The following is a 26,251-nucleotide window of genomic DNA, read 5'->3' as shown; positions in this document are numbered from 1 at the left end:
TTCTAATTTTGTTGGTGTTTCTATGTACTGATACATATATGTCACTGGTCGTTTTGCAGCAAAATTATGGTGCATATTTTACTCTGCAAATTTAATTTTGTAGATGAAGTATTATGACATGGCAAGTTTAAATGATAAGTACATGTTTGTAATTGGATTCAGATGGCCACAACACAGGGACATTTTGGGAAAGCAAGATTTCGAAAGAAAGAAACCTTGCTACTTCCCTGAACGGTTTCTGGCGAAAGCTTGCTTTCGGATCCGGACCGCTGACTGTGAAGGCAACGTGCACCGGAAGTTATTTGTGGAGATGCTTGTAGATCAGCACTTTTGGCGGAAACAGCCACGACATTCGCGCCGCCTGGCGGGAATTTCGCTCTTTTCGTGTCGGGATCAGTGTGGTTTGGACATGGTGTCGGGGACATTACAGCCTCATCAAATGACTGTTTTTTTGTTTTTAAATATCCACTGAGGTAAATGTATTGGTAAGTATCTAGTTGCTGATAACTGTCCAGGAATTGACAATACATGACTCATGTTGACTAACTTAATTAGCCAGCTAGCTAACAGAATAATCATGGAGTTAGTAAAACTCTATCGATCCGTTAAGCAGTGTTAGGCTGAGACGATCGATTAGTGTGATTACTAGATAGCTGGCATTAGTTAACGTGGAAGTTGTGTCGAAAAAACTACTAGCTAGGTAGGTGACACTGAGTCATATTCAACCGTTTAGCATTAAAGTTATCTCGAGTCGAGAGGTCTGTCCGAAACGTTGATTCTCTGGGAAGTGTGTACTACGAATTTGAGCGCTCTCTCTCTTTCAGTGAGTCCCACAGTAAAACCACACAGGGGTTGTAAGCATGGCTGCCAATACAGTGGAGTATACTATAGGAGGAGTGAAAATACATTTCCCGTGTAAAGCATATCCCTCTCAGCTTGCCATGATGAACTCAGTAAGTTTTAACATGTCATTTGTCATTCATTGAACCGGGGGAGGAGAGAATGTATGTAATGTTTCATTCTCCCTTAGATTATCCGTGGTCTGAACCACAGGCAGCACTGCTTACTGGAGAGTCCTACTGGCAGTGGGAAGAGCCTAGCCCTGTTGTGCTCCGCCCTGGCATGGCAGCAAGCACAGTATGGTATGTCCCAGTGGAATTCATGACTAGTTTATTATATAGTGACTGATGTCCAGCTTGGCACATGGGTTGACCTTGAATTTAAATGATAGAGTTCTACTGTCAGGAGAGGAAATGAAGTCAAACCAAGTGGCTGAACCTATGCCTACCCTCAACGGTTTTAAGATGTTTGACGTGTTGGATATGATGTCATGTATCACTCAACTCCAGTGCATTTAAATATCAACATGTCTTCTCACAGTTGACCATTCCAGAATATGTTGATGGGCGGGTACTACAGGACAGTGTGAATTTTCTAAAAACCACTGCTAGTCCTTCAAATTGTGAAAGCATTACATGAAGTGAAGTAAACACAGCTTTTACTTTAACCAGCTTTTTAGCATTTTTTTAAAGAAATAATTCAGTTTTTAAGCATTGGTACATCTTTAGAAGACTATTTGGATGGGCAAGACCTACTCAGGCACTGTTGCAAGCAGCAATGTTACAAGATCAGCGTGCCTGTCTGGAACAGAACGTGTGTTTATAATGATGTTCTAGCAGTAGGCGTTCGTGACAGTGGTAGGCGTTTTTTTTCTTGCCTTATTTTCACAGCTTTGAGGGGACTTGGCTTTGTCTAATGCGTCCGTAAAGAGAAAAACACAGTTAGTTCAGCTCTCTTGCTTGCATGTAGAATTTTTTTAATCTGACGTAACTACTGTTCTAGTAACTACTGTACTAAACCAGATCCTGTTTAACATGTCACTAGATGAATGGTTTAAAAGGCATCTCTCCCTGAATGTCTTTCTTATGGTCTAAATCTGTTGGTATGCCACATGTTTATCTTATTAGACACTCCCTAAAGGCAACTCATGTCAAAACTCCCTACTTGGCCTCCTGGGTGGTCTTTTTCCTTCAAGCTTGGGTTCTCTACCACTGGCCTGGGAGCCTGAGGGTCTTGGCTGTTCCCAGGAATGCACTCTTCTGGATGGAGATGTAGGATGTTGTTCCTGTGAACTGCTGGAGATATTATCCCTGTTTGGGGGTAACAGTGCTCAGATTAGTACAGGGACCACTCCACATTTTTTCAAGCTCTTCTCTCAGTCCTTGGTATTTCTTGAGTGTTCCTTGTTCCTCATGTTGCTGTTGCTTGTGATTTATTACCTCTATCACTTTGGCCCTCTTCTACTGTTTATCCACCACTACTACCAGTTGGTTAGCCATTACCATTTTGTCGGTCTGTATCTGGAGTCCCACAGGACCATGGTCATTCTCCACCACCTTTGGGGCTGTATCCCACTTTGACATTGGAACTTCCATCCTGTACTTGGTACAGATGTTCCTGTATATGATGCGTGCCACTTGGTTATGGGGTTCCATGTATGTTCTGCCTGCTGGCACCTTGCATCCCGCTGTTATGTGCTGGATTGTCTCAGCAGCATCTTTGCACAGACTGCATCTGGGGTCCTGCCTGGTGTGGTAGATTCCAGCCTCTATTGATGATGTATTCAGAGCTTGTTCCTGTGATGCCATGATTAGTGCCTCTGTGCTGTTTTTCAGTCCAGCCATTGGTGGGATTTATCCATATCAGCCACTTCCACTATTTGCTGGTAGTTTAACCTTTGCAGGTGTTTATCCTACCATGATGGTTCCTGCTCCACCTCATTCCCATCCTTGGGTTTCTGCAGTCTGAGGTACTCACTAACACTTCATCATTTGGTCCTGGTGTACTCCTGGATCTTGGTTGTTTCATCCTCGGTAGTGGCTCAGCCCCCCCCCCCCCCCCCCTTCAGCTTTGTGTACAGTTTCAGTGTTGGATTTGGGGCGAAACCCTGTGTGCATTGTGAAGTGTTTTCTTGGCTTGATGTCAGGGACTTCTATCTCCTCCTTTGGCCAGCGTATTATGCCAGTGTGTATCTGATGACTGGCATAATAATCTGATGACTCTCCTTTTAACCATGCGACCACATTTATCCAGTCCAAATAACATTCCGATTAGTGAGTCGATATCTCTTTCACTCTTTCTGGCATACAGCTTGATATCATCCAGGTAGAAGAGGTGGCTGATGGCTGCTTCATTCTGTAGCCACTCTTGGTGATTATCTCACTCAGGGGGTTCAAGTCTGTGCAGAACAGCAGCGGGCACATCGCCTTGGTAAATCTCACATTTTATGTGCTATTGGCTTGAAGCTGGCCTCTGGGGTTGCCTTCCACAGTCCCACTGGGTTCTCAGTGAAGGTGCTTGGTATCTACTTGCTGTGATGTATATCAGCTAGTTGGTCTCAGTGATGATCACAGTGTTTGGTTGTTGTCCTGAATTCACATCTTCCAGCAGGTATCTCACTTGGACTTGGTATTCTGTCCATCTTAGCCGTGCTTTTTACTCTCAGGTCAGCAGGTCCCAGATGTTGGTGCATGGACTTGTCTTGGTTCCCATTTTAGGATGATGTGTCGTCCTGGCTCTCCCTTTTCATAAGATTTGTGTTGTATCTCATCCATCTCTAGTTGCCCCTTGTGGATGTTGGAACACTGAGCTACTAGCTGTTTCTGTGTTGCTCTAGAGGTTGGGTTTCAAAGCATATATATTCCTGTTATATGTACAGTTGAAAAGATATGTTTTAACTGTCTGAAACAAATTAAATTGCTTTCAAATCTTAGTCATATTTAGCAAATACTTACTTTTACCAGACGCTTTTATCCATAGCGACTTACTGTTGTGACTGTATGCAACTTGAGCCATTGAGGGTTACGGGCCTTGCTCAGGGGCCCAACAGTGGCACCTCGGCATTGATGGGGCTTGAACTGGCAACCTTCTGATTACTAGTGAAGTACTTTAACCACTGAGCTATCACTGCCCCTTAAGTACTTAATATGCATTGCTCTTCTCAACATAAAATGATTGACTTTGGTGGTTATGAATGAAAACAGTTTTACAAACAAATGGATCCACTGAAGGTATTCTTAGTTCTTTAAGTAGTTATCCAAGATCTGTTTTGTATAATGATCAAACTTACTTTCCTCATGTGATGTGCTAGCACTTGCGTGTGAATTGTCTCTGCAAAGGTTTATAAACACAATGGTCTACATTTTTGTTTTCCTCTAAGGTAAGTCTGACCAGGACAAAGGTAGCCCTTCGTGTGATGCCAAAAAGCCAAACATCACTACCCCATGTCAGTGTGTGTGCCACAGCCGGCTGGCTTGCCCGGCCACCTCCTCCGGCGGCAAGGCAACCGAAGCACCTGTGATTGATCTCACTGGCGAAGGTACTTCGACCCAGCCCATGACGCCTCTGAGAGGTGAGCGTCTTCCGTGTTGCTTAGTTTCTCCCAGTACAGATGACTTCTGCCTTCGGGTTTTAGGGACAAATAAGAAGTCCATCTCATTGTGGCATTCATCTGCTTCCTTGTCACTAGCTGAGGGGGACGATCCTTTAAACAGATCCACTTTATCTTCCCGGCTCTCTGAGAGACTTCAGGCCTCTGTCATCACAGAGGAGGGAGCACATGGTGACGATGACTTCAAAACCAACAGGAAGCGGATTCGGTCACTTGCCATGGACCAGAAGGTAAGCCTGGATCTCATCAGCCCTTAATGAGCTGTTTGAGCGCCAGCCTGTTCTTAACATGTCACAGATTAGCCCCCTCCCTCGTGGCTGTAGTGCACGGCACCATTCTTTCCGATCCTCTGATGCTCAGCAGGGCAGGAAGCGAAGGTGCCTGGAAGGAGGCGCGGTTTCCACCGACAACCGTGCGGCACCAGAGCGGCCTGTCTCTGGGGCGCACGGCTGGGCTGTGGAGCTGAGTGGCCAGGCCAGGGCTCAAGGATGCAGCGTGAGTACATGCCTCTCCACCCTCTCCTTCCGTCACTCCACCCAGTGTGGAGGTTACCATGGCTGCGGCTAGACGCACGCATCTTAAATTTGCCGAATAACTCCGAGCTAAATGGATGCTGATTTGGTTTTCTTTCTAAATATCGTGCAAGCACACAGCAAGGTGTGACCGTTTACCTTTGGTGAAACTGTGCTCATAGGCCCATTTCTATGACCTCGCGTAACCACCTTTAACTTCATGATCTTCTCATTCCAGAACTCCGGAATGCAGTATTTGTAGTCTCTTGGCTGAATTGCTGTTTTGTTTGTGATTTCTGAAGTGGGAGAGAAAGCGGACGCAGATGCTCTGCAAGTTACACGCCAGAATTACTTCATATACTGCCTGCTGACCTGGTTCTGACTGTGTGCTCTGAGATTAAAGATAGCTTGGACAGGAAATAGTGCTTCCTAAATTGTAGGTGTGGACTCAGATAGGATTAAGTGCAGAAATGATGAGCGATAACTACCAAGTTTACCTACATAATTTTGTTTTAATAGTGCAGTGGAGTCAGATGCTGACATTTTACTTCTGTTTTCAAAGCTGGCACTTTATATTCCATTAGATTGTTTGGCGGGTTTATCTCTGGCCACTGGGTGGCAGTAGAGGTATTTGTATTATGACGGCATTGCAGTTCCTGTTCTGATATTGTGTAACACAGGGCTCTTTTAACCCAGAACAATATGCTCATGGTTGATTGTTAAAACAGTCCTGTTGCATCATGTTGACAAACATTTGGTGTGTGGTTTTGAATAGCCTAAGCATCATCAGGTTAGCTGGAATTATCGCTGGTATTATCTAGTGTTTTTACGCTGTAATGGGGCTACTTCACAACTTTTACCCTTATGATGTTTGTGATGTTTTTACTGACATTAGCGTGTGACTTGTGTCACCGATGTGCCTTCGCACATCACCGAGCTGATTTGAGTCAGGCCTAAACCAGTTATGAAAGACCGGGTTTAGAGTCTGCACCAGCGGACATTTCCACAGATTGGATGTGTATGAATAATGAGGCAGAGTTTTGCAAGGATGAGTCATGGTACCTTGAGGATGGACTCCCAGAGGCAGCTTTTTAACGAGGGAAACCCATACCCACTGGAACTAAAGAATGATGGCAGTTGGCATCAGATTTTGCGTTGTATTCAGGCTGTTGTGCATGCTCGCTCTGTATAAAGCTCGTGAGAAAATGCATCAGTGTGAAACAATCAGCCTCGGAAGGCTGTGCTGAAAGGAATCTGTGTTGGTGCGTTTGCCCGCCACACAGGAAAACATATTGCGTACAATGGCCACAACGGGCAAGGGAGGGACTTGTTACACTTTCCTGCAGACTGGGGAGCCATTACAGAACGCAGAGGCCCAGGCCTGGTGGGTGGGTTAAGGGTTAGGTGGGGGGAGGCTGGAGTTTGGGGTAGATGGGTGGGCAATGCTGCAGGTTTCCATCTCTCACCCGACACCGCGTGCAGCCCCTGCCAGTGCTGACTGACATCCTCAATGGGCCCTTTGAAGCAAGCTCCAGTTTAATTAAGAGGTTTGCCTTGCTTGGCAGTGATCTGTGAAAGGCTGGGATAAATATTGAATGGGGTTCACCCACTGGTTACTGAGCTCCAGGGATAAACAGGTGCTTTGTGGGGTTGGAGATTGCGTGGGTGGGGGCAGGAGGGGGATCAGGGGTGCCAAGGTCTCTAGGGGCAGCCATCAGGATGAAGACCAGTGAAGGCTTACTATAAAGACTCAGAGAAGACCATTTCTCTCAGCCCTGCCCCTGTTCTCCAGCTCCATAGCTGAAAGAGGTTGTGGCGGGGGGGCTGCCAGGCAGAGAGTGTGAGATTTCAGTCTCTCGAGTGTCAGGCTCTCAGAGCTCACCTGTTGAAATGCAGCGCCTTTTGTTCCTGCTCACACTCAGGCCTGCGTATACCATGACACGGCCTCTGCGGGCTGGGGGCGAGCTCAAACACAGGGCTCTAACAGGACCCCATGCTTTCCCTGCCGCTCGCCACAGAAACACCAGGGCTGTTGTTTCTGCCTCCGTTTGTTTGTGTTTGGTTTTTTTTTATGGTTTCCGAGTTCCCTCTCCAGCCTGGATTTCCACACAGTACTAAAGTCCACAGCTACTTTGCACATTACTTGGTACCGGTGTCTGCCTGAGACATCTTAAAGCTGCTTAAAGAAGCCTCAGCCACTGACCCCCCCCAAATGCTCCATGCTTTCGCTTGTTTGCTCAGTGTGTCTGTTCTGAACGGCTCCTGGTTGAGACTGTGCAGGATGGCTGCACGTACTCATGGCTGTGCTGCATCTGGCCCCAGGGGCTGAGGCGAAAGGTGGTTTCGCTAACTGATAATATCGGGGCATGTGGGGGGGGGAAGAATGTGTCCGAATGTGTCCGTGGTGGCGGGTCCGGCCAGCAGGGCCTGTTATCTACATACCAGGGGTGTCTCTTTGCTTGGTGGCGTCGGCGCGAGGGGCCGAAACCATGGCAGGCCGCGCGTAACGGATACCCTTGTCAGCTGTTTCCTGCGCTGCCGCTGACAAGGCCCCCCATTCACGGGCGCTCCTTGCTCCTCCCACGTCCGATGAATAAGTAATTATTCGGCATAGGAGGCTGGGCGCTTGGAACGGCCTTTTGAACGTGGCAGGAGCAGGTAAGGTGATCCGGCGAACTGGAGCCCCGGCGTGAAACCTGTCCAGTGCCGCCGTAACCTTAGCCACCTCCGGGCCTCTGTTCGTCCGGCGCAGCGGGCCCGGGCTTTGTCCCACTGACGGACAGCTCGCGCTCGCCCACCGTCCCTCGGCGCATTGTAATATTTAATGGCCAACAAGGGGTTGAGCTCGCGGGTAACCAAAGATTGAGCTGCGCACTGGAGCGCGGGCTATGAGAGAGCTTGATCCCTGGTATCGAGGTGTAGCGCGCCGCGGCTTAGCGTTTGTGTGCGAGGGGATAATCTTACTGTTGCTTTCAGGAAAAGAAAAGACAGAAAGTGTGAAGGCTCATATTTTTGGGATCCTCTTCCTCCTGCCTCACAGAGGACTTGGGGTTGGTACTTTCACTGTTTTGAGAAGTCATTGGGAGAGAGAGGCCTTAATAAGCATGCATGGCTGGGATTAGTGGGTCCATCTCCCACACCTGCTCTGAAGTGCCTACATACAGCTTCTGTTCAAACACGTGCGCGCAGGACCGCTCTGCCTGGGTCACCATAAAACCGGTCTAACCTTGATCTGGGAAAGGGGCTCATAATGTTCCATTTACACCTTTTATGTCTGTTGGACTGTTGGAAAAATAAAACATATATTCGTCTTCAGTTGCCTAATCGTGTGTACTGTGAAACTACTTTTTCTACTTTATTAGTTTTTTCTATTTTTTATTTATTTTTTGTAAAGTATGATGATGTTTCCAGTATTTAAAAACACAGAACTTTTTAATTTCCACGTGGTCTCCTGCGTGGATGTACATGTGTTAATGTATACTGATTCTGTCCATGTGGGTTCCATATGGGTGAAATGCAGCCACAGTGTAAATGTACTAACAATATATATCTGACTCAAATTAATTCAGCCTTTTTTATGTGTAGTGTGGAAGTCTTCTTTTTTCTTTTTTCTTTTTTTTTTTTTTTACATCAAATAAAAAAAAAAATCTGTGTACATGGACGCTTTTTAGTTTTAATTCCAATTTAAGATAATGCCGTAAACAAGCAAAGTGCAGTTGTGAACTTGTGAGTTACGCTGTAACACCCGGTAACTCGGGTCACGAATCTCATGAGCATACGTATCTGCACCGACCGTCTCTGTTTCACGCTGCCTGTGTATGGAATGCCTGTCATTCTTCTTAGTGGGTAGAGACGCGAGACACTTTGAGCTCATGTACACTGCTGAGGATCGCTTTCACCACCAAAGGCTGCTAGGCCCTTGTGTGTGAAAGCCACAATTAAGGACACCCAATCAGGGAGCAGCTCCATGAACAATAGTAGGGTCTAAACTTACAGTCTCAGGTGCAGTCATCTGATCTGGAATCGTAGCGTCTCCTTATGTATATGTTGTGTGTCTATATGTCCACTTTCACAAAAGCCTGTTCATCTGATGGGCTGCCGCGTCGCTCCGTCGGTCCGGCTCTTGCTGAATTGCTGGCAGGTGACCCATTTTCCGTCCTCTCTTCCGCAGTCTCCCGTGCCCTGCTCCCTGTGTCCCTGCGGCAGTCTCGGAAACGGGCTCGGCGCGGGCGAGAAGGCCAAGGACGAGGCCAAGGAGGGCGACGGGAAGAAGGCGGTGCCCAAGATCTTCTTCGGCACCCGCACGCACAAGCAGATCACCCAGGTGGCCCGGGAGCTGAAGCGCACGCTCTACTCGACCGTGCCCATGACCATCCTGTCCAGCCGGGACCACACCTGCGTGCACCCGGAGGTGGTGGCCCACGGCAACCGCAACGAGCGCTGCAAAGAGCTGCTGGAGGCCAAGAATGTGAGTGGCCACCGCGCCCCGGGTCACGCCGTCTGACATCACAGCGGCGTTTCGGCGGCAGGGTCTTTGTTCATGTGTCGTCGTGTGAGCCCCTCAGAGAGATGAAAGGGCTTCAATGGGGCTTCAGCAGGTGCCATCAGGATTTGTAGGGCTCCTGTTTAGTTGAACTATGAACTCCGGTATCATCAGCCAAACCTTAGACCGCAAACTTTTTATTTGCTTGCTTGTTCTTTTTGGCCCGCGTGGGCCAGGATATATTAACCCATTTTGTTGGGCATTTTCTAAGTGCTGCTGTTAAACATTTTGTTTTCATGTGTTTCTCGGCTACCGTCATATTTTCTCCTAGAATGATAATCCTGTCCAAATGTTTGGCTTAAGTTCTTACCTTCAAGATTTCACCTCTTGCCATACGTCACCCAATGGAGTTTAAGCCTCCGGCTTCTCATGACTCGAACTGAGCAGTTTGAACTGAGCTTGACCTCACTTCTGCTGTGGAAGGGAAGACCACATTCCCTGCTCCCCGCGGTGGCCTTCCTAGTAAGAGCATGGCTCTTAAGAAGCGTCTGCTCATGTCCTTTTTTGACACCACTCTAAAGGGAAGAGGGCGAGTCGCCTTCAGGTCACAGCTGCTGTAACACAAATCCACCCGTGAGTGAAGTCCCTATCACTGGAGCTGGGGGGGGAGGCTTTTCTTGCTGATAATACCCCTAATCAGTCACATAGGGCTTTTAGTCATGTGCCCTTGTCGAAGGCCTCAGGGGTGCTTTGTTTTAACGCCGAGCCTCCAGTCCTGTTACGGAGGTGTCACGACCCCCTGCAACCCCACCTCTCTCTTCTGCCCCGTCCACACCCTTCAGCCACTTACCGGGAGGTCACACACGTCGCTGTGGCGTGGCTGCCATCACCTCCATGATAAAGCGGAGTGCTGCATGAAAGGGCCCGGCCCAGGCAGTGTTAATCTCGGGGCGGGCCCCAGCGAGGCCCAATCACGAAGCCACTGCGGTGCCGTAACGGTTACAGGCGAAACCAAAAGAAAACTGCCTAACTGCTTAAATAGCAGCTAATTAGTAATCATATAATGGTGTGCCTTCTTTCTCTTGGGAGGGCTGAATAGTGACTCGCTGTTGAGCTGTAAACAGTGACATTGAATATGATTTATACCCACTTCAGCTATGCTCGCAAGGGCGGGCGCGTGCTTTTGGATCTGGTTTTAAGAGACATCCTGCGTCTGTCTGGCAGGGCCTGTCCTGCCGGTTCTACCATAACGTGCACAGGATGCGTGAGCAGAGCAGCCTGCAGCGGGTGCACGGGCTGCACCAGGCCTGGGACATCGAGGAGCTGGTGCGTCTGGGCACCAGGCTACGATCCTGCGCCTACTATGCGGCCCGTGAGCTCATGCAGGAAGCCTCCATCATCTTCTGCCCTTACAACTACCTGCTGGACCCCCTCATCCGTGAGAGTGTGAGTATCCGTGCCAGTCGGGCCCGGCTGTTGGAGATGCTTGCCGCTGCCTTTCTTTCTAGCCCTTTCTAAGTATAAAGGGGTGGATATGAATTTGGTGTCGCGGAAGTGTTTAATGGGTCAATCGGACGATTTTGCATGTGCAAATGTTGCCCGTTCAGAGCATTTCTTAGTCCTGGGCCCAACCTCCCACCCCCTGCCAACGCCACATCCTGCCTTCTCCTCAGATGGACATCAGCCTGAAGGGGATGGTTGTGGTGCTGGATGAGGCCCACAACATAGAGGACTGTGCCCGCGAGAGTGCCAGCTTCAACCTCAGTAAGGCGCAGCTGCAGCATGCCCGCGACGAGATCGAGGGCATGGTGTCATACAACATCCGCCGGAGCAACCACGAGCCCCTACTCGCCTTCTGCTGCAGCCTGCTCAAGTATGACCTCAGGGAGCTCCGACAGGGGCCTCAGAGGTCTCCATATCCGCGCCTTGTCTGAAAAGCATCGTGGGCTTATTGGGGGGGTGGAGATCTGAGTGGGGGGGGATCCGAGTGGTGTTCTCTCTTCCATTTAGTGGTGATGTCTATCTTACAAGGCCATTGGGAGCCCAGCCCCAGTCTGTCTACTAAGCCGCTGGAGGCTGTCGCTTCTCAAGAGGTTACTTGATATTAACGGATGATGTGAGAGTTCATCTCGAAGGAGCAAAAAACAACCCCACAATGCCATCTGAGGCACACTGAATTCTAACCGTAAATTCCTCTATTGATTTAGTGGAATACGGACACACTGAATTGAACTGTGTTAGCTGGATATGTGGTAGGTTTGAATGCGTTTGTGCGTGTGTATAGCTGGATACAGGAGAGCTCCAGTGTACTGCAGGAGAGGGACTATGAGACGGCGTGTAAGGTGTGGACAGGGCAGGAGGCTCTGGGCCTCTTCCATGGTCTTGGTATTACAGCTGACACTTTCTCCGTGCTGCAGGTACACCACTGAGTCTTTCTGACACCTCCCCTGTTCTTATTCTGATGGGATTTTTTTTTTTGTACTTTTTATGCTTTTTATCCGTTTTATGCTTTTCGTGTGTGTCTGTGTGCACGATCGTTGAGCAGAAGCACCTCGAGGCAGTCCTGGAGAAGGAGGAGCGGGTGGGTCTGGTGAACGGGAGGGAGGACACCGTGGAGGTGCCCACTGTCAGCGCCAACACCCAGTCTGTACTCAAGAGCCTCTTCATGGTGCTCGAGTTCCTGTTCCGACAGAACTGCAGGTCATTGTTCCTCGCTTGGTAGTTTCCGTGGTTGCCACGTTTTCTTATTCAGCCTGATTCCTGTATTGTTTTGTTCAGCAGGCTGCAATGTTACAGGCAGTTACGCCTTCTCTGCTCAGCTCTGCTGTTTATTCTGTACTGTGTGTGCGTAGGTTTGCAGATGACTACCGTGTGGCCCTGCAGCAGAGCTACGTCTGGGCCACAGTACAGGATGTCCCTGACGCCCAGGGCTTTTTCGCTCGGCCCCATCGTCGGCGCCAGGGAGCCCGCACTAAAACCCTAGTACAGACACTCAGCTTCTGGTGTCTCAACCCTGCCGTGGTGAGTTCCTGCCCAGGCGAGGAGGCACAGCTAACATTTATTAGGCAAATAATTCGTTTTTGTTTGAATTTGCAGATTAGTACAATCTTTCCTTTTGAGTTTTTGGGAAAAGCTCTGTGAGGTTGGTTTACAATGTATGTTGAGTGTGTGCGTGCGTGTGTCCGTGTGCGTGTGTTTGCGTGCGTGCGTGCCTGTGCACTGGCAGGCATTCTCGGACCTGAGCGAGTCTGTGCGCTGTATCGTGCTCACCTCCGGCACCCTCTCGCCCATGGGCTCATTCTCCTCTGAGCTAGGCCTCAAGTTCTCCATCCAGCTGGAGGCCAGCCACGTCATCAGCAAGTCCCAGGTTAGCGCACATGCCAGCCCGCCTCCAGATTCTCCTCCCTCTGTAAGCCCTTGGGCCGTTCCTCTAGCCTTGTCCGAGGGCGTGAGAGCAGGCTTGGGTTGGTGACTGGGGGGCTTTCAGTGGTAGCTTTGCATTAAGTCCAGATTTTGATGTGTCATCACTATCAGGAATAAGAGATGGAGGATTTCTTTTTTGCTTCAGACATATTGTTAATTTAGCTTTGCTCTAGCCTAAATTGGCTGTTCCAGGCCAAAAATGTCCGTTTCTGAAAGGCTGTTGCATGGCAGGTGTGGGTGGGCACAGTCGGAGCGGGTCCCCAAGGCCGGAGGCTGTGCGCCACATTCCAGCACGCCGAGACCTTTGCCTTCCAGGATGAGGCTGGCGCGCTGCTGCTCCAAGTGTGCCAGGCAGTGAGCCGAGGGGTGCTCTGCTTCCTACCCTCCTACAAGGTATGGTCACACAGGCTCCGCCCAGTCCGGGGGCATGGCTTCGGCCCTAATCTTTCCCATGGATGGTGAAAAAAAACGCTAAAAACACGTCTGACACGGGACATGCTACAAACAAGTGAGCACGAAAGGGTTGAAGCTGCAGCTCTGCAGTGAGACCACTGGGAGGCGCTGGAGACCATAATTCATGGCCCCTTCATTGTCTCTTCCTTTGAGGCTATTTGCTGTGCATCCTAACAGCAGCCTTAAAGTGACACCTGAAGTACTCTTTATAAAATTCAGTTTTGAGTATCAGACGGGCAGTGGCTTTGTTTGCCTCTCAGCCACTAAGAGCCCACCCTGGTGTATAATGGATATCGGACAAAGCTCAGAGTGTCGGTCAGCGTTTTTTTTTTTTTTTTTTTTTTTCCCCCCCTGTATCGCCTTTCAGCTAACGAGCTGACTGCTAGGCTCCCATTGATAAATACTTTGTTCTCCTTTGTTTGTTATGCCGTTACCATGAATAATTGATTCTCATTCAAGCTGCCTGTCAGGGCGAATCCTCAAAGGGGACGAGTAACTTTCTCAGATGTCTGTGCCACATTAGCTCGATATGAAAACATGTATCATTTTGAAGTTACATATTCCCCCAAAGACGCAACCTCTGTCGTGTTACGTATTATACTGGGTCTGACTCTTCACTCATGTCCTTACGTTCAGTTGTATTTTATCATTATTGATGGTAATGCATGAGTTATCGGTGGATTAATATTTAATCTGTAAAATGAGCAGACTAGGGATTAAATTGAGTTTGTGAGTCTGGGGATGTTCTGGAGACTTCCAGTCCCTTCTGAGCACGTCGGCGGTGCCGCAGCTCCGAGTCGCTTGTGTCGAACGGGCCAGGGTGTCTGACGCCTCTTCTACATGAACTCTGTATCTGTCTGTCACAGGCCACATCCTGTGTTACACACACTCACTCACACTCTCTCTCTCTCTCTCTCTCTCTCTTCCCCCCTCTCTCCCTCCACAGTGCCCCTAGAGCTGTGGTTTGTAGCAGTCCTGCCATGACAAGTCCTCCTCTTAGTTAGAGCCCATTAAACTGCAGCGGCCCTCGTCCTCTGCCCCCGACCACGGGAGGAATAAACTGGAAACAACTGGGGAGGCCCCACTTATTAAATGTTGGTTCGCAGAGGTGAAAAGATCCTGGGGAAACGCAAGATGCTTTTAAAGCAGATTAAGATAAGGGCCATTAGGGGTGATGTCGCCATGCTGTCTGTGTGAAGATGCGTCTGCGCTGGCGCCTGCTGCTCCGGAGCTGGGGGGGGGGGGGTGTCGGGCAGCTGCATCCGTTGTACTTTTGTGCCATCAAAGTCAAAGTGCACTGCGGGGCGAGTGAGCTAAGAGCCTGCGAGACCTTCAGACCCCTCCGCCTGCTGCCAATGTCTCCCAGGCCCACTCAGCCTTAAGTGGCCTGTCAGCCCAGGATGAGCTCTTGTGTGGCCGCTACCAGAGTCGTACTGTTAATTCCACGCTCAGCCATGCCAGTTTCTGAATCTGTTTGTGCATCCTGTACATATATTTCGTTTATTTAGCGCTTCAAAAATGTTCCCAGGAATAGATTTGGTTGGTGTGAATATTCCCTTTGCGTTTGCGTAAGGTATGGATATTGAGCTGGATATCATTTCCGTCTCCATGCCTAATGTGTATTTAAGTTAACGGACAGGGCGGTCAGTCAGCTTGTAGTGAAATAAGCCAGAGTCAGCTTTGGCTCCTGTACCTTCTGCCCACTTGAGCTGTAAATGAACTGTAAACTGTGACACTGAGCTCCATTAGCAGCCAACGGTGCCGAATGGGGCCACTCAAGACTGTTTACCGCATCGAGTCATCCACGACCTCCAAATGCTTTCTCAGCCGACGCCGCCTGCTTCTGACCCGACGACAAGGCGCTCGGTTTTGCGTGTAAACATTTTGTCCACTGCCGCTGTGCCAAAGTGTCCCACCTCCCTACCCACCCTCGTAATCGCCTGCCGTCAGCGAGGCAGGCGTTTCCTCGCTGCAACCCCTACCCAGATGGAACCGAATCCGTCCCGGGGCCGATCTTGTGCGTTATCTGCCGCTTTTAGCTCCTGTGGCTGTCGGTCTCCTGCTAATGGCCTGCTCTGGTTTGGCGCCCGGGAGGTGGGGGGGTGGGGGGTGGGATGTGTGTGTGTGTGGGGGGGGTGTTTTAGGCGCATCGGAGTCGCTCGCCGGCAGGCGGCAGAGGCGCCACTCGGCTCCGGCCTTGGCGCGATCGTGGTTCCGATGTTTGACAACTGAATTGTTTACAGCTGCTACACGGCCGCTGATGCCGACGCCACGGGCCCCGCGTGTTTCGCCGATGACGCCTGACGACCGAGAGGCTTCCATTACTTAATGGGTGTTTGGGAGCGGGAAACAAAAACCCGACCCGGAGACGGCGTGTAGCCCAACCACACAGAAGTTGCAGAGATGGAGGGGGAGCGAGAGGGAGAAAGGGGTGGATGTGTGGATGACTGGGAAGGGAGAGAGGAAGAAACCGAGGAAGCTTGCCACGCTGTTGTCGCACGTCCTTGGGGAGCAGGGTCTGGTCCTCCCTGTTCTTTGTGTCTTTGGCAGCTGAGTCATGCATGTATTTTGCCCAGAAATTATTCACTTTTTATTGTGCCTATACTGCCTTTTGTTGGCATTAACAAAATCAGTGTTATTAACTCATAATTTGGAACAGCCAGGAACCCCTGTCGCTGGGATGTTGCTACGGGTCCGTGAATAAGCCACGAGGCTGAGCCGCGGTGAGCGCGAGCTCCCAGCCTGGCCAGCTTGCCTTTTGCAACCCTCGCGCTCTCCTTCTCGCACGCGGCTCGCCATCCCTCATGCCACGTTCTTCGTCGCTGTCACACTTAACTGCGCATCACTGATGGTACGACTGGAAAGTACCTATGTCCTACTTCACAGTCATGCCCTTTTTTTTTTTAGCTCACTAAAGTACAGCGGCGTAACTTTAGCGACTGCCGGAGCATGCCGGTGCTCTTGTGTTCCGGGCGGCGTGCACGGCCCCGTGCGGATTTTTACTCGGGCGAAGGGGTGCTCCTGCCATGTTTGCGCACCTGCGCATGGGCCGAGCGTGTAGACATTTTCATTCTGCTTCTCCACGGTCTGGGCCCTGTGGAAACGCTGCTGTTCTGGTCACATAGTGCCTCTGAATTGGTCATGAAGGCCATGTGCTCAACTGCCACTGTTGGTTATTTTGCCGGTGGGTTATTTTAAATTTGTGTTGCGCCCTCCGCATACTGCATGCCAGGAGCTGCGAGCGGACAGCCTCGAGTGTTGCGGCTCCCCTCCAGAAGAACGGGAAGAGGAGAGAGAGAGAGGTCGCATCCTGTAGCCCTGCAGACGCTTCAGCCCTTCGGACGGCCTCCACTTTGCCAAGATGAGGGATGCGGAAAATGTGCGCGTAATTAAATGGCAGCATGGAGGCAGACTCAGGGCGGTGTTTACTCACAGTGTCTGCGAGATAAAAGCATTAGGACCATTTACCCCACAAGCCAAAGGGCTCCTGGATGGCACTGTATTGTATTTCACTCGTTTTTATAAGGCCTTACAAATTACAGCTGTGGGAACATAAACAGCGAGTTTCCACAAGGAGCCTTTGTGCTTCGCTTGTTTCTCTGTCTTTTAAGCTGCGGTGTTTTATGGTCAGGTTTCACTGGGGTTATTATTGGGTTACGGTTCAGCGTGTGCAGAAATTAATAACATTGCCCCTAAAGGTAATTCAGGATGCTTAATACATTGGCCTGACTCACCAGTTGTCAAGAGAACACTTTTAATATACTTTTGCATGTAGAAAGAGAAAAAAGTGAACACTAACCAAATATTGAAAAATAACTGAACAAAAACACAGGTGAAATTTTTTTGTGTGTGCGATTTCACACCAATGATCTCTTTTGAGGTTATTATTTTTTTTAAACCTTATTGAAGTTGCTCAAAGCAACTTTTGCTTTGTTATACATTTCTGCCACTGTACAGCAGCGTTTGTGTAATATTATTTTCATCGGCTGCTGTGGTATCCTACCATGTTCCATGCTTTTTGCTGAAAGTGAGCTTCCAAACGTCTGTGTCGCTGTATGATCAGTACAGTGGCACTTTTGTAATCGGCAGCGTGCATATGCTCGACATGTCGCAGAGTGCCTGTAGTCACCATATCTCTCTCTGATGCCGATTCCTTCAGTGATTTACGGGTGAAACAAAAGCGTCGCTTTTGTTGTTGTTATTCTTATTGCAACAAAACGTTACTTGTAAAGTACTTTGCGTTGCAATAAGACGACAAGAGCTGGGTGTAAACACAGAGAACTCACTCACTCCCTCACTCCCAGGCCCTTTGCCAAACCCTACGGCCAACACTTCTGCAGTAATGTGCGAAGTTTTATGACTACAAGAATAACTTCTGCTTGACCCCTTGCACCATATTTCCAAGTCAGTGAAGATTCTTTATGATTGAGAAGACATGCTTGTTCAAGAGGAAAATGGCCACTGCAGAGGAGCCAGTCCCTCTCTTAGATCAACGTTTCCCCGCCAGAGAGTTGATGACTTTTTGCACCAACAATAGCGCTACAGCAATGATTTTATTATTATTATTATTATTATTATTATTATTATTATTGGCGATTTGCGAACCTCATGCCCAGTGAAGAGTTGTGGGGGATTGGGGTGTTTTGTTTTTTTTTACCTTTGAGAGCCCATGGCACAGGTAGATGGATGTTTCGCTATAGCCGTGTCCTTGTGTTAAAGACCTTGACTGTGAACCATCTGCGCGCACTGGCCACTCTGTACCGTCCAGCCCACTGACTGGCATTTATAGACTGTAGCCCGTTTGTTTGCTGTACCATTCTCCACACATTCATGACTCTAAAGCAGCTGCGTGGGTGTGTGCCTCTGGTACGAGTGGTTCAGGCACTGCAGTGTTGCCGGAGTTTTTCTATGCGTCAGTGGCATTGCGGGGTTAAGAATTGGGAGGGGGGGGGTACTCATCCAGCTGCAGCCTTATGGTCAGAAATAGCTGGAAAAGTGTCGGAGGATGCTTATCAGTCAGAGGTGCTGTCTCGAGCTGTGCACTTACCAGTTTCTAATTAACGCATGCTGTCAGTAACGTATGTTCCGAGTGTGCGTGTCTGTGTGTGTTTGCTTCTTTCCCATGGAAAATGTCATTCGTATTGCACCTAATGAATGAATGCGTTGCCAATGTACCGAGCACTGTGCCCTTAGGGAGTGTTTCACCGATGTGTGTGTTGTAGATGCTGGATAAGCTGAGGCACCGCTGGACGAACACCGGCCTGTGGGAGAAGCTGGAGGAGCGGAAGGCCGTGATCGCAGAGCCACGCGGTGGGGCCAAGAGCGACTTCGATGAACTGCTGCAGACATACTACAAGGCCATCCGACAGAGCGCACCCAGAGGTGAGAGGTCACGACCCCGTTCTTCCAGCATGCCACGCTTGTGGAGAGCCTGTCCGGCTCCCTGTGAGATCTGTAACGTTTTTATGGTGGTAGTGGTGTGGATGTTTACGCGGTTCTCCTCTGCTCAGATGGAGCACTGCTGATCGCTGTTTGCAGAGGGAAAGTGAGTGAAGGGCTGGACTTCACTGATGACAACGCCAGAGCTGTGGTCACTGTTGGCATTCCCTTCCCCAACATCAAAGACCTCCAGGTAGTCCACCACTCCACTTTATGCAGCTGGGTGTTGGGTGTGGTTTTGTTTCCTTTCAATGTCTTTTTAAAAGCCTGTAGTTTTTATTGTTGTGTCCTGTTTTATTTATTAAACGTCATTGTAAAAAAAATAAAATAAATAATAATAATAATAATTTCTAGTTTTATGCATGCCAGTTTTTAATACAGGTGTGTGCAGAATAGCCAGTGTTGAACCCTGGTGCACTCCAACCCTTGGCTGTGAGTTCTCAGAAACACACTTGCACTCCTTGAAGCAGGAAGCCTGGGTGGTTTTATAGGCCTCCAATGAAACAACCCAGAAGGAATATTCAAACCCTGAATGGAACGGCGGCTTTCCCTCTTGGAATGGTGTGAATGGTCGTGCTTTGCCTGATCTTTACACTTTACACAGGCAAAGCCTGTCCCAGTTCTCCTCACTGTGTCTGTCACAGTCACGGCACACATGGACGACTGATGCTTCCCAGAGCTTCACCCAGAGCGGAAGCTCTGCTGGCTGCGTTGCCTCTGGGGAGAGGTTACCTCTGGTTTGATTTCTATCTATTTTTTTTATTTCAGGGAGCTCATCGAGGCTCTCCTAACGTCTCGAACCAAGGGAGACGGGGTTGGGGTTGGCGGCGGGTGGAGACGGGGTTGGGGTTGGAGACGGGGTTGGTTGGCGGGGCCTTTATGGCTCTAACTATCAGCCTGAGAGCACTCCAGGGTTTTGTGCTGCCCCACAGAACACCCCATCTGTGGCTCCTCACATGTCACTCCGGTTGGGGTGTTGGGGTATTGCCTTTTCTGAAGAGCAGTCACAGTGTCTACGTTTGCCCTCACATTGAACTCTCTTTATATTTTTGCCTTACAAACTAGGCTTTTTCAACTCGTCATTATTCAGGCCGTTATGGTGCCCCTATCGTTACCACTTCTAGAATGGTCGAAAAACATTGTCCTTCAAGGAATTCTTTGTTTGCCATCTTCACGCTGTAATGTAAGGTCATATTACATGTAGGGCTGATGGTGTGTGGTGTGCTGGAACTCATGGGGGGGGGGCCTGTCTTATGGAAAGCTGTTACGCTGTGCCTCTGGCCTGTCACTCTGCCCAGGGTGCGCTGGCCAGAGAGAGTGAGCAGGTGACAGTCATGTGACCTGGTGATACAGGGCTGACACCGAGCCCTTTGGGATTGCCAGGGTCTAGGAGATGACCCCATTAGTGCAGGGGAGGGCAGGTGAGGACTCGGACACTAATGACTTTCAGAGTACACTGGCTCTCCCTTTCTCTCTTACACACATTACACACACACATTGCACACACACACATTGCACACTCACAGGTGCAGCTGATGCTGCCAAGCTGCAACTGGGCTGTCAGGGCTTCTTAAGTGACCGCATGCCCTCCCTATCGTTCGTACACAAACACTCCCTCTCGTACACCAGCTCTGTCTCCCCACACCATTGAAGAGGGCCCATACAGACATGCTCTTTATGTCTGTTTCAAAGGCACATTATCGCACACACATGCATTTTCAACATGGCTATTGTCCTCTGCTTTCACTAGACTCTCTATTATATGGACAAATGCACTGTCAAGCCATCTGACTACCTTTAAAACAACAAGACTATCACTTTTATTGCTGGGTTGTGTGCTGTGCAAGATCAAAGGTGAATTTAAGCTGTTTGAGGCGTGGAGAACATCACAGGCTTGCTTTTGTGGTTATAAATATTTTTGGTAGAACAAGCGAAAGAACATTTTTGTGGAAGAACATTCTGTGAGATGGTCGTGTTTAAAAGGCGGGTCCAGCTGCCATGTCTAGCCACCTAATGAAACAATGTTTGAAAAATACTCACAAGCTGGTGATGCTACTGACCTTTATAGATGTACGTGAAAGGAATGCTTTTAAAAATGTTTCTCCTCCATTTTTCATATAGTAATTTGTAATATATTTATTAGAATTAGTTATTACAATTCAAATGTATCTAGTAACAACAAATATTGAACTACTGAATCATTTGTTTGTTGGGTCTTGAATGTATTTTATTCTGTTTGTACCAACCGTTCATATAAAACCATTTTGAATTGCAGCTATGGGCCAGGTATGCCGGTTTTGTGTTGACACGCCAGTGTGTGCCTCAGGTTGCACGTCCTGTTGTGTGACCAGTGTATTGTAAACACACAGTCAGAGTCGAGCTTCACCGCTTCGCTCCCAGTGCGATTCCCTGGGCACATGGTGCACCCAGATTTCAGCGACACGAAAAAGATGCCGGAATTGCCGAAGGTGCACGCGCACACAGCCCATCGGCTGCAAACGGTGCCTCTCAGTCAGATGTCTGTTTATAAGGACAAATGGGTAGGGGATGTGGACACAGGAGCTGGCAGTCTCGTCACATTTCACCGGTCCTCAGCCCCTCGGAGTGTGCGCTATTCGCACGTGCGCGATTTTGCTCGCAGTACAAATGGCCTTTTTCACCTATGCACCCTGAGGTGTTGCATTGAGTGTTGATGCGCCACAGGGGAGGCAAGGGCCTACTGCTGAAACGGAGCCTGAGTGGATCTGGACGACACACGCCGCCTCATGTTGGCAGTCGGGGCTTTGATGGGGAGACCTCCATCGAGACGCACGCAGCCCTTCTGGTGGATCGGAGACCGAGCGTCAGCAGCACATGTCTGAGAAGTGCCTTAGTTGAATAGATTTGGACACTGTACAAGCTTATAAATGTGTTGGATTACCACGACTCTGCATGTGTTCAGATAATCTTTTGAGGGTGATGTGCAACTGGGCACTGACGCTCCCGAACACGGTGCTCGTCACGAGCAGTCACAGCTAAAAAGGTGGCAGCGGCATGGATGAAACATGATTGATCCTACCATGGCGTTCTTATAGCAAGGCTCATGTCTTCCTTCTGCTCCAATCACCCTATCCCTCATGTACGCACACCAGAGCAGGATGGATTTGTGGATGTGTGGGTGTGGGGGCAAGCGTATATGAAGCGCCCTGTGCGTACTCTCCAGAGGAGTCCTGTGCTCTGCACGTCACCCTATCAGCCATTCAGCCCGTGCTTCTTCCTTCATGGATGGGCCCGATGGCGATACTGGCACCGTGCGGCCCCTGTGAGCATGTGCTCTCTGATTTGTCGGCTCTGACATCAAATCAAGACTGAACATCTAGCTTCATAAAACCCGCGTATTCAGTTCACCTTTTTTGCCTCGCATGCATCGTTGATTTTATATACTTCATACATTTTCTTTGAGCTTCATATATACAGCTCTAGGGAAAAATAAGAGACCACTACAAAATTCAGTTTCTCTAGTTTTAAAATTGGTGGGTATGTTTTTGCCCAGGCTGAGCAGTTTTGTTTTATTCCATAGACTACTGGCAACATTTCTTCCAATTCCGGGATGCTTTATGAACATGACTAATGGTCAAAATAACAAAACGGTTTCAGAAATTTCAGACCACAAATAATGCAAAGAACACAAGCTCATATTCATTTCTAAACAACACAGTACTAATGCTTCGACTTGGAATGAGTCAAGAAATCAATATTTGGTGGAAGAACCCTGATTTTTAATCACAGCTTTCATGCGTCTTTTTTTTCCATCAGACTTTCACATTGCTGTTGGATAACTTTACGGCACTCCTGGCACAGAAATTCCAGGAGCTAGGCTTTGTTTGATGGCTTGTCACCATCCATCTTCCTCTTGATCACATTCCAGAGGTTTTCAATGGGGTTCAGGTCTGGAGATTGGGCTTGATCTGGTGGTCCCTCATCCACACTGATTGGCCTGGCTGTGTGACATGGAGCATTGTCCTGTTGGAAAAAAAAAAAATCATCAGACTTGGGGAACACTGTCAGAGCAGAAGTAAGCAAGTTTTCTTCCAGCACAGCTTTGCAAGTGGCTTGATTCATGTGTCCTTCACAAAGACAAATCTGCCTGATTCCAGCCTTGCTGAAACACCCCAAGATCATCACCGATCCTGCACCAAATTTCACAGTGGGTGCGAGACTCTGGCTTGTAGGCCTCTCCAGGTCTCCGTCTAACTGTCTAACTTGCATGACCAGGTGTTGGACAAAGCTGAAAATTGCACTTATCAGAGATGACGACCTTACTCCAGTCCTCTATGGTCCAATCCTTATGGTCTTTCACAAACTTCAGTCTGGCTCTTCTTTGCTTCTCATTGATGAAGGGCTTGTTTCTAGCAACTTCAGCCCTGCCTCCAGAAGCCTGTTGTGAATAAATACAGATGTGTGTGTGTGTATATGAATATGAAAAAAAAAATAATAATAAAAAAATAAATAAATAAATAAATATATATATATATATATATATATATGTAATGAGTTACTCTGTTCCGAATGCTCATTTTGATTCTTAATAGTGTCATAAGCTACCGCAAGTTTTACTGTTATATTAATGAATAATGGTGAATCTTTTATATTAGTGGTGAAAACTACACCCGTCATTGACAGTGATGGGTAGATGACTTGTGCAAGGGACAGCAGGCTTTCTGGAACGAACACTACCTTTTACCCTCGCACACCTTCACAGCAGCAACTGTACCAACTTGGATTTTAGAATTTAGAAAAAGAAACAACTTTTTTTCTTTTTCTTTTTTCCCCCTTTTGGGTTGCAGGTTGAACTGAAGATGAAATACAATGACCAGCATTCCAAATCCAGAGGCCTCCTCCCTGGGGGTCGCTGGTATGAGATCCAGGCCTACCGGGCCTTGAACCAGGCTTTGGGAAGGTTGGTATCAGACATCTTGATCTTTTGAAGATGGCTATTGAGTGGCACTTAAAAAAAATTTTTTTTAAACATGAAAATTAATATTGCAAAGCTTCTTGTAGTCTGTACAGATTTGTATAACTGCATCACAATTATTGAGCTCGCATCCCTCTGATATTGATTTTATTTAGTATGAGCACTTTGAAAAAGTTGTGATGGATTTCAAATATGTTTCTTATGCTGCAGTCTGCATTTGTGTGTGTGTGTGTGTGTGTGTGTGTGTGTGTGTGTGTGTGTGTGTGTGCACGCACAGGTGCATTCGTCATAGGAATGACTGGGGGGCCCTTATTTTGGTGGATGATCGCTTTAGGTCCAATCCCAACAAGTACATCGCAGGTGAGCGATCTCCACAGGCGCAGTTCCGCATGTGCGGCGCTAGATGGCGGTAGTGGTCTTTTACTGCCTCGTGCAACGTCGGGCTGTGGCGAGTTTGCCAACCAACGTGTACATAAGGTCCGCGCGCTTTTACATGTAACGGTAGTCAGAAATGTCCATTACATGAAAACCATGCGGTTTACATGCAGCGGTCAGAAGGCGCAGGACAACACCTACCGCATGAAAGGCTATACGTGTAAACCCCAACGTGGCAGGATGGTTATGGAAATGGAGAGGGTGGAGTGGTGGTGGTGGAGCTCTGACGTTCTCCTTGCACTTGCGTTCTCAGGCCTGTCAAAGTGGGTGCGTCAGTTGGTGGTGCACCATGACAACTTCCCCAGTGCCATGCAGTCCCTGGGGTCCTTCACCCAGAGACAGCAGCGCGAGGCGGAGGTCCACGGGGAGGGGAACCGCGGGCGTGACCCTTCGAACCCCAGCGCCTCAGGGGCTGGCCTCTCGGCGCAGACAACCCCTCCTGACCCACCTACTCTGCACCACTGCCCGAGCTCTGAGGGTCTGGCTGTCGCTTCCACCAATGGCAGCCCCTCTGGAGCAGGTACGTGGCCTTGGCAAACGAGCGAAAAGAAGAAACGAATCGAAATTAGTCAACGTGCTTCGTTCAGAAATGGAGTGCTAGAGGGTGGAGGGTAGAGACGGTGAGAAAGCACCAGGCGCAGCAGGACGAGAGATGGAGATTTTAAAGTTGAGTTTTAAAAGCTGAAATCGAGATTTGTGCGCGTGTTTTTGCGTGTGTGTGTTTTTGCGCGCGCGTGTGTGTGTGTGCGCGAGCGCTTCCTTGCTCCTCATTTCTCCTGCCAGACATTACCACGTCGGTTCGGCTGATGAGTGATGGGTCAGGCAGATGTTTGGCTGTTGTTCTTCATTAAATCCCTTAACCTTAACCTTAACCTTTGTTTGCGGCAGACTGGGCGTGACTGTGCAGTGCCGAGCGCGGGGTTGAGGACGTGATGACTTTTTGTATTTGTGTAGGTGACCAGGAGCTTCTCCAGCGGCCATGCGTAGCACCAGGCCTGCGGGGTAATGAAGCTGACCCTTTGTCTACAGCGCGACCCGTACTCAGCCTGTTCACCTCCACACCCGTCAGCGCCCGATACAGGACACCCATCTTTCAGTCGAAGGACTCCAGCAAGAGTGTTGACAATAGTGCAAACCTGGCCGGCATTAGCCACTGCGCCGTTCCTGCCGTTGACCAGGCTGTGACAGTCCAGGCCGGAGGTGTTGCTGAAGATGGACAGAGCGCGACTCCCGCTGACCCCTCTCCTTCTTCGCCGGACCTGTCCCCTGTAAACACCCCGGGGGAGGTGCAAGACGAAGACCAGAGTATCTTTTACACCCCCGAGCTGTTCGAAGCAGAGGAGGACGAGGAAGATGAGGAGGTGGCAGTGGAGCTGCAGGCCCCGCTTAAGATGGATCTCCCTCCTCCCCCGACTGAGGCGTCCGTCTTGCCTTCTGAGGACCTGTCTGGGTCCGCACAGAGTCCGAGGAGAACTTGCAGTGCCTCCGCTGACCTTAAGGGAGGTGATGAGGGTCCTCACAGAGACTGTGTCTCTCCCAAAAGAGTCCGGGAGTCTCCGAGCAGGGCAGAGCAGGCAGAGAGGAGGTGTAGCACAGGTAGTGAGACCAGGGCAACACAGAGACAGCCCAGCAGCAGGTCACACAGGCTCTCCAGGTCTAGACAGAAAGCCCTTGGCAAAGCAGCGGCTACAGGTAAACACGTGACCCCGTAACCTGCATCTCTCAGGCCGGCCGGCCAAATGTCATGACTAAAAGTCTGTAACATGCACAAATGGTAAATAAATGTTTTAAGAAATAAATTTTGATTAACTAACCTGTCTGTTTACTGTGGGTCGAGCAGAAATTGCATAACGCGTAGAACAGAACGGGCATGCTTAACTTGTGACTCCTTCCTAGATGCGTGAGGCCTTTGTGGGGCTGATCCTAAGGAGTAGGTCTGTAGTGGCACCAGGTCGATTTCACTCGGGCTCAGAGTTTGACATTTTGATGCAAGATATTGTGTGGATAATTAGTATGTCCTTTGAATGTAAACAAGGTGAGGGCTAGATCCCTACAGCAGGGGGCAGTAAGGGCGATTTACAGCCCCAGGAAGCTCCCACAAT

The 26,251-nt window shown here is 49.1% G+C and overlaps 1 protein-coding gene across 3 annotated transcripts; it reads left to right on the top strand.

The window, feature by feature from the left end:
* The first annotated feature begins 339 nt into the window (after window positions 1-339).
* brip1 (BRCA1 interacting protein C-terminal helicase 1) lies at window positions 340-25,962 on the top strand. Of its 3 annotated transcripts, none has more exons than XM_026997712.2 (20): window positions 340-485; window positions 825-953; window positions 1,031-1,142; window positions 4,220-4,411; window positions 4,529-4,680; window positions 4,814-4,945; window positions 9,134-9,430; window positions 10,670-10,891; window positions 11,119-11,318; window positions 11,730-11,862; window positions 11,991-12,145; window positions 12,298-12,466; window positions 12,672-12,812; window positions 13,100-13,261; window positions 18,544-18,703; window positions 18,832-18,953; window positions 23,587-23,699; window positions 23,992-24,074; window positions 24,403-24,669; window positions 25,104-25,962. In XM_026997712.2, exons 2-20 carry the CDS (start codon window positions 861-863, stop codon window positions 25,859-25,861), a joined length of 3,663 nt encoding a protein of 1,220 aa, XP_026853513.2. In that variant the 5' UTR covers window positions 340-485; window positions 825-860; the 3' UTR covers window positions 25,862-25,962. The 3 variants fall into 3 exon arrangements, with proteins under 3 accessions (XP_026853513.2, XP_026853512.2, XP_026853514.2); XM_026997711.2 differs by having other exon boundaries at window positions 4,811-4,945; XM_026997713.2 differs by lacking the exon at window positions 4,814-4,945.
* The last annotated feature ends 289 nt before the right edge of the window (window positions 25,963-26,251 follow it).

The sequence above is a fragment of the Electrophorus electricus genome, chromosome 15 (genome assembly GCF_013358815.1).
Source record: "Electrophorus electricus isolate fEleEle1 chromosome 15, fEleEle1.pri, whole genome shotgun sequence".
Classification (NCBI taxonomy): domain Eukaryota; kingdom Metazoa; phylum Chordata; class Actinopteri; order Gymnotiformes; family Gymnotidae; genus Electrophorus; species Electrophorus electricus.
This window is presented reverse-complemented; position numbering and strand designations above follow the sequence as displayed.